The 8,977-nt window shown below is 33.3% G+C and overlaps 1 protein-coding gene across 3 annotated transcripts in view; it reads left to right on the top strand.

Moving 5' to 3' along the window:
• LOC145268262 (mitochondrial 2-oxodicarboxylate carrier-like) overlaps nucleotides 1–8,977 on the top strand; it is a 107,222-nt gene that overhangs the window by 75,975 nt on the left and 22,270 nt on the right. For all 3 annotated transcript variants that reach the window (XM_080123615.1, XM_080123617.1, XM_080123616.1), the window contains exons 6-7: nucleotides 2,433–2,614; nucleotides 7,361–7,413. In XM_080123615.1, the coding sequence (XP_079979741.1) occupies nucleotides 2,433–2,614; nucleotides 7,361–7,413 (235 nt within the window). The remainder of the gene's footprint in view (nucleotides 1–2,432; nucleotides 2,615–7,360; nucleotides 7,414–8,977) is intronic.

Raw genomic sequence — 8,977 nt, forward strand, 5'->3', positions numbered from 1 at the left:
GGTCCTCTTTTATAGGTGAGTCTAGTATATGTTTATTCACAATGATACCATTTTCTCAAGCATTACCTTGTTTGGTAGGGTAGTCTAGTATATGCTCGTTCATAATGATATCATCCTCCCACTCATTACCTCCTCCTTTGGGTATCAGTGTAGTATATCTTCGTTCACAATGATACCATCCTCCTTGGCTAGCAAAAATATTTAGAATGTTTTACTATGGAAATGTAAAAAATTGCCTTGGTCTAGAAGGATTTCTTCTTTACTGAATGAGGAGGACAAAACGGATAAAGTGTAATATTGATACAGTTAGTACAGTTGACTCTAAGCCAAAAGTTCCAATATAATTGTCAGTGATCAGTAATTAATAGAAAATAAGGCTAGTATTAGTGATTCAATAGTATCGGACGATTCCAATATTTTTTCCGATTCTGATACAATTCCAGATTCTGTTCTATATTCTCACTTCCGATACAATTACTGATTTTGATTCTTTTGAAATTTTTAAATATAGAGTAGTTTACTTTTTTGGAGTGTTGCAGGAGGTCTGGTTATGGAAAAATACAGTTTTAAGCAAAAACAAGCAAGTGAAAACAATAAAAAGAATTGCTTTTTGGATATCAGAAAATAGGCACACATTTTCCTGATTCTAATTCTGATGTCCTCTAAAGGTCTGAGTTTTACAATTCCTGATTCTGATTTTTGGTTAATCGTCACAACACTAGTATTTATACAAAGTATCTTTAAATATAACTTCTCCACAGGTATTTACAGATAAATCAATTTTTGAAAAGTTTTCCGTTGGTTGAGTTTAACGATTATCTCTTTTGGACAATGCAGAGGATAGTGGTAATCCGTTAGTGCATGGTTCAATCTAATGGAGAAATCTGCACAAACTTTACTTTTTTATGTAAACTGTAAGCGAAGCTCACTTGCTGTACCCTACTTTCGGTAATAGACCCATTTTTCGAGTCTATCTAATTTCTTGATCATCTGATTTAATGATGTGAATGAAACATTTATTTTCTTTAAAACAATCGTTGAATATTTGATTTTAATTCAAATTGGTTTTACATCTTCCCAATTACCAAGAAAAAAGTCTTCCATAAAGATTTCTTTTGACTCTTTCTTTAGCCTATCTGCTTCGGCATTCTTTGGCATTCAAAGTTTCTAGACAGGAAGAGTTTATGTGTATATTTCATAACTGAAATTTCTCCATCCGGTGTTTGCATAAAAGATGGCTTGATATGTTGAGTATGAGCATTCTTAATATCAAAGTCTTTCTTTTTAATGCAACTTTAAAGATAAGCTGCCTTCAAATTTTATTTTTTCACCAGTGTCTTTATTTTCTCATTTTCATGTAAGGATTACCAGAAAAAACAAAAAACAAACAAAAAACATATAATATGTGCATATGTATTTTCCCAAACATGCAAAAAACACTTATAGAGATGATCTACAGATTTTTATATTATATTATATTTACTATTTCATGAGCCAACCCTGCAGAAGTTGAATGAATTGGGCTACAAAACTCTGCCTCATCCACCATACTCTCCAAACTCTCACCTACTGATTACCACATTTTCAATCATCTCGACAACTTTCTGCAAGTGAAATGTTTCATACACTTAAGCGATATCAAAAACGCCTTCATCGACTTCGTCACTACAATGCAAGACTTTTACGTTACAGGCATAAATACACTTGTTTTGCGTTGGCAAAAGTGTTAATTCTGATGATGCTTATTTCGATCAATAAATTTTTGTTTGGGCCGAAATATGTTCATCTGAATTTAAAAGTTAAAAATCGCAAGAACTTTCTTGTCAATCTGATCTTGGTGGGATAATTCCAATATTTTCCCCGATTCCAATACAATTACCGATTTTGTGTCTTAAATTCCAGATTCCGATGCAATTATTAATTCTGATTCCAATTAAATTAAATTTCTATATATATAGATTTTTTTTTTTGGGGGGGGCTTGCATTACTGCAGAACCTATGTTCATATGTATTTCCCCAAACGTGCAAACAACGCTTGTGGGGGATGATTTATAGATTTTTTTTTTCTTTACTGGTAGTTTAAAATCAATAAATATTTTCATCATTGATACAGGCCATGGAAAATTAAGTTTTAAGCAAATCGAACCAATAAAAACAATAAAAAGAATCGTTTTGCGCATCAGAAAATAAGCACACTTTTTTTTTTCTGATTCTGATACTGATTCCAATACCCTTAAATGTTCCAAATTTTTTTTTATTCAGGATTTCGATTAATCGGCCCAACACTAGCTAGTATGTTTGCCATTTTATTGCAAATAAAATTCACGTATCCAAATAAAAAGTAGTAAATATTCTAATTGCATAACTATTTTGTTGGGAGTATTTTGTATATTTCTTATCCACATTTAAAAATTTCTCAATTTCTTTTATAGGATAAGACCGTTGACTTTATTCGGAGGTTTGCAATCGGCTTTGTCTCCGGTGTGATTGGATCTTGCACAAACATTCCTTTTGATGTTGCGAAAAGTCGGATACAAGGGCCACAACCGGAACCTGGGGTCATCAAATACAAGACGTGTTTCCAGACTATTAAGCTTGTATACAAAGAAGAAGGGTGAGGGGACACATTTTTATCATCTTCTATCTATCTATCTATCTATCTATCTACTTATATATATATATATAAGGGCAAAATGTGTGTGTGTGTGTATATCTAGCAAAAGATTTTCGACAGAGGCAATGGATCCTGATGAGATCAGTATCATTTTGAAGCTGGACGTCTCGCACGACAGATATCGAAAAATTGACCAAAAACATTAATTCCTTCATCCTAAACTGGGCAGTTTTGTACAAGGAGGGGGTTGATTTTTTTTTTGCTGAAATTTTAGCAAGTCATCGTCACCATTAGATTGATTCCACTTAATTTCAGCACTCTTGACTTCCGGTCGTGCAATGGAGGCATCAACTAAGAAGTCAGGTCTTTTTTTTCCTCCTTCACATTACGGGTTCAAGCCTGCCTGCCTGCCTGTCTACTACCACTTTTTAAAAAAAAAATTTTAACATCGCTGCATACTGTTGTTTTTATTCCCCCCACACCGCTACTATTACTTGCATCTACCACTAGTGTCTCTCTTTTAGACAGGGTCCAAAAATAATAGGCCTTGCACTGTTGACTCAGCTCCAACAATTTTGCATCCCTGTCCTTGTGTTACGGAATGTGCTCTGATGAACTTGTAGAACTAGTGCCCCCCTCGACATACATACTCCTGACTAATCTGACAAGCAGCAAAATCCCACTCCTTCACTGTTGAGATTTGCAGATGTAGGAAAGACTTCCACTCTAATAGTTTCTTCCCTTGAACATCTAGACTTTGGAATTCCTCCCCTGTTTCCTGTTTTCCTGACTATACTAATTTGCAGTCCAATGTGAACAAGTTCTTGATGAGCCATCCCCTTAAGTAATCCAATATACCAAATTTTCATACGACTGATTACTACAACGTTTTCCCATTGACATTACACTCGGTAACCTTTATCCTTGGGTGGTTTCTGGTCTTGATAAGTGGTGACTCCTTTGTAAAATAAATATATAAATAAATATAATATAAACAGACATATTGCAGCTCAACTCTCCACAGTCCTCTGTTAAACATGACCCCAAATAGTAGCCCCTTACATTTTAAGTGACAATATGCTTGGTTTGTGGTGGAGAGGAGTTAAAAAAAAAAAAAACGAAAAAAAAAACCGAAAAGATATTTAGTATTCTACTGAAGTTGTTTTCATAACTTGTATTGCGGCTGTGTAACTTCATAATATATCTTGCATCTACCTATTTCTTTATTTTTAATTATTTTAAATTCTGGCACTTATGTGAAATAAGGACATTGCTATCATCAAAAATTTTTGGGAAAGGTGTTGAAACGCTGGGCCAATGAAATCATAGCAGCCAATGTCATTTTAGAAAACATTTATTTGCTATCATTGGTTTATTATATTGAAAAAAAAAACTAAATATTATTTCAGTGGCCTTTTACCTGTCGAGCAGTGGTATTGTTGCTGAGTGTTCTGAAGAGGTCCATCCTCCCAGGCTTTGTCCCCCTCTTTTGGGTGAAGTACGTTTATTGCTTACTACCTGAGTACCTTGACGAAAAAATGCTGTTCGGGATGCTCGGTCAATTTTTGCTGAGCCAGAGTGCTCTTTCTTTAGGGGTGCTAGCTTGATTCTCTCCACTTTTTGATCTTGTGTCACATCTCCTGCAAATCTCCTTTATTAATGGAGAATGATAGAAAACATCTTAGTAATAGATAAGTCGCTTTATTAGTGAATTGGAAATTATGGTTAACTAGCTGTCCCTCCTTGGTGTTGCTCCAGAAGTATTTTTGTTTTAATTTCTTTCATTACTCCCTTTCCCCATTTTTTTTTTTTTTTTTCTTAATTTCTCATGAGAAAATATTTGCAGTTGGGAAGGGGGGGGTGAAAGTATCCACTGAATGACTATATATAAGTCAAAATAAAAAAATTGTTTTTGTAATGAAAATCGATCAAACTTCTCTCCACTTTTTGATCTTGTGTCACATCTCCTGCAAATCTCCTTTATTAATGGAGAATGATAGAAAACATCTTAGTAATAGATAAGTCGCTTTATTAGTGAATTGGAAATTATGGTTAACTAGCTGTCCCTCCTTGGTGTTGCTCCAGAAGTATTTTTGTTTTAATTTCTTTCATTACTCCCTTTCCCCATTTTTTTTTTTTTTTTTTTCTTAATTTCTCATGAGAAAATATTTGCAGTTGGGAAGGGGGGGGGGTGAAAGTATCCACTGAATGACTATATATAAGTCAAAATAAAAAAATTGTTTTTGTAATGAAAATCGATCAAACTTCTCTCCACCTTTTGATCTTGTGTCACATCTCCTGCAAATCTCCTTTATTAATGGAGAATGATAGAAAACATCTTAGTAATAGATAAGTCGCTTTATTAGTGAATTGGAAATTATGGTTAACTAGCTGTCCCTCCTTGGTGTTGCTCCAGAAGTATTTTTGTTTTAATTTCTTTCATTACTCCCTTTCCCCATTTTTTTTTTTTTTTTTTCTTAATTTCTCATGAGAAAATATTTGCAGTTGGGAAGGGGGGGGTGAAAGTATCCACTGAATGACTATATATAAGTCAAAATAAAAAAATTGTTTTTGTAATGAAAATCGATCAAACTTCTCACAAAAATACTTTCGATATTTTTATGCTTTAATTTTATAAATAATCAGAATATTCAGATCTGAAGAAAGACAAAAATTAATCTAAACATTTAAGATACTTATGCAGAAAAGTCAGAATGTTGAGGGAAGTTTACATAAAACGCTGAAAGGTGCCAAAAATGCTGGTTCAGTGAAATCGCAACGGCCAATGTCATTTAAGAAAACATTTATTTGCTATCGTTGGTTTATTATAAAAAAAAAAATAAAATAAAAAAAATATTAAACTTGATTCCAATGTACAGGAATTCTAAGAGATTCAGCATATTTTATGGAGTGATTCCAGTTTCTGATTGGTTGGTAGCAGAAGGTGGTTCCATCTGATTGGTCAGTTCTTATATCTTATTTTAAAGGGAATTTATATATGCAAGCTCACTCTCCACCTCTCACGCGTCAGCAGGTCAGCAGTCTTATCTAATAACTTCCAAATTTTCCTTGGCCGATTAACCTTACTTCCATTTAAGACATTCATGCTTCATCCGTGATGACGGATGTTGCACATTTTTACACTAGCATTATGGATCTATCTTTAAGAAAACCCCCATGCTGGACAATTATATATTGATTTCAGCAAATTCCTTTCATCCAATGTATTGGGTTTGGTCACATAACATGTTGCCGATAAATATGATCATAGATCTGTCTTTGCGCTGCAGTCAGGTGAGTGAGGATTAGAGTGAAGACCCAGCATCCCTTGCCATGTATTAGGACACTTCCGACTCAGCTACTATGCAGTTTACCCTGGATGTAGAGAGGGGCAGCTTGTGATGTTATCAGAGGTAACAACTCACGAAATTACACCCAGGCTGCCTTCACCCTTGTGGCCATACTGAGTTCATATCCACCATCTGAGCATAACATATTACGATTTCTGAAATTTCATCCCAATAGTGTAGAAGCACCTGAATAAATGCTAGAATTTCCTGTCTCATGTTAACAACAAACTTATGAATGAAATTTTTATTTTTTTGCTGTTAACAAACTTATGAATGAAATTTTTATTTTTTGTTGTTGTTAAAAACTTATGAATGAAATGTTTATTTTTTTTTGTTGTTAACAAACTTATGAATGAAATTTTTATTTTTTTGTGTTGTTAACAAACTTATGAATGAAATTTTTATTTTTTTTTGTTGTTAACAAACTTATGAATGAAATTTTTATTTTTTTTTGTTGTTAACAAACTTATGAATGAAATTTTTATTTTTTTTGTTGTTAACAAACTTATGAATGAAATTTTTATTTTTTTGTTGTTAACAAACTTATGAATGAAATTTTTATTTTTTTTTGTTGTTAACAAACTTATGAATGAAATTTTTATTTTTTTTGTTGTTAACAAACTTATGAATGAAATTTTTATTTTTTTTTGTTGTTAACAAACTTATGAATGAAATTTTTATTTTTTTTGTTGTTAACAAACTTATGAATGAAATTTTTATTTATTTTTTGTTGTTAACAAACTTATGAATGAAATTTTTATTTTTTTTGTTGTTAACAAACTTATGAATGAAATTTTTATTTTTTTTGTTGTTAACAAACTTATGAATGAAATGTTTATTTTTTTTGTTGTTAACAAACTTATGAATGAAATTTTTATTTTTTTTGTTGTTAACAAACTTATGAATGAAATTTTTATTTTTGTTTGTTGTTAACAAACTTATGAATGAAATTTTTATTTTTTTTGTTGTTAACAAACTTATGAATGAAATGTTTATTAATTTAAATTGTGATTTCATGTATTCTAAGTAGAGTGCTTTGGGAAGGAATAGGAGTTTGCAACTATTTTGTCTAATATTATTGACATGAACTCTGAAGTTCTTCTTGGAATGTCCGGCTTACTACCCCATCCTCTCCACTTTCCACCCCCTATAATTTCCGGGTAAGTGGAGGGGGAATTCTTATGTGAAATGCTCTTTCAGCAAATGGAAAAAAAAAACAACTTAATTATAAATTTGGATTATTTTTCAGACTACGTTTCTCATCTTGAGTGTTATTTTTCACCACTTTTTTTTTTTTGTCTAAATATCACCATTTTAAAATATATTGTTTACATTTTATTTTTTTTTTGTCTAAATATCACCATTTTAAAATATATTGTTTACATTTTCTTTTCAGATATTTGGCACTTTACAAAGGATTGGTTCCCAAAGTTTTGCGGCTTGGTCCAGGTATTTTGTTATGAATGCTTATCATGTGTGCATGTGAAGAGTGCTCAATAATGGTGATAGAGCATCTATTGTTAATTTTTTTTTTTTTTTTATAACTCACATTTACCCCTAACAAAGCATATCACCACTTGGGCGTAAGGGGCTTCAATTTGGGACCATGCCTAGGAAAGATTAACAAGATGTTAGTTTCCATTACATTTAAACTTCTGCATATCAGTACAGTCAGGGAAGCAGGTAGCAGGAAGGGAATTCCAAAGCCTAGCTGTTCGTGGAAAGAAACTATTAGAGTAGAAAGCTTTCTGGGATTTAGGGACCTCAACAGTGAGGGGGTGTGATTTTGTTGCTAAGGGGGTTTGTTGGGGATATGTATGTCGAGGGAGCACAAGTGCAACAAGTTTATTGGAGCACATTCCATTAAAATATTTGTAAAACAGGCAGAGAGATGCAACACTGCAGCAATGGGACAAGTGTTGAAGTTAAGTTGACAAAGTGGGATATATTAGATTGAAACTCTTTTTTGGACCCTATTCAAGAGGGAAAGGCTAGTAGTAGATATACCAGCCCAGATGTGGCAAAAATATTACATGCATGGCTGAATATTGGTCTTGTAGAGGTACAGGATATTCTCAGGTGTGAGTAGTTTTCTAGTTCGATAGTCTTCTAGCTCGCAGTGTCCTCAGTGTATTTGTTCCGGTCCATGTTACCTGTGAATACTAAGCCAAGGAGTTTGAAGGAAGAATTCTCAAGTAAGGTGTTATTTGTCATGGATATCGGTGGTTGGAGAGGCGTCTTGTAATTGTTGAAGGAGAGCAGCTTAGTCTTACTAGCATTAAATGTTACCATCCATTTGTAGGTAGAAAGTAGTTCCTATCTACTTGTCTGCCCATGAATGCAGAGTTAGGCACAAGGTTAGTTTTTGATGAGGACAGAAATCTGTAGCAGTCATGAATAAAATAAAGTTTTATGTCCTCTTGTGAATCCATGTCCATGTTAGGTGATTTGGCTACACACTGAACAATCAGCTTGCAGAGTGCATTGACTCTATCCATATGAGGGACTTCTTTAGCTCTCTTGGGAATCATGGTTAGTCACTAGAGAGAAACCTGGAAGCATCGAAGAAAGACCTCTCTCTCTCTCTCTCTCTCTCTCTCTCTCTCTCTCTCTCTCTCCTGATCCTGTCCACTGGACACTTCAGCATTGACGATCTATACCTAAAGATAACTGCTGACTGACCTTTGACAGCCCAAAGAACTTTCAACTCTTTCTATTCCTCACTCAAATACTGCTAGATCAGAACAAAAATAAATCCCCAGAAAATTGGTACCCTATGCAAAAACGTTCCGAATATATGTATTATCTTTCCTGTTTTCTGTAGTTTTTACTTTTGATGTTATGTAAATTATTATTTGTCAATTTAATTTATATTTAACATGAATGTAAAAGAAACAAAGAAAAGAAGGGAGGTAATTCGTGACAAAGTTGTATGTAGGACTTATTGACACATGCAAGCTGTAACAAAACAATATAAAGTCGGCGTGGATTAAGTTTTATAGAGTCAAGGGAT

This window comes from Euprymna scolopes, chromosome 43, assembly GCF_053919585.1.
Source record: "Euprymna scolopes isolate OS-2025 chromosome 43, ASM5391958v1, whole genome shotgun sequence".
Lineage (NCBI taxonomy): Eukaryota > Metazoa > Mollusca > Cephalopoda > Sepiida > Sepiolidae > Euprymna > Euprymna scolopes.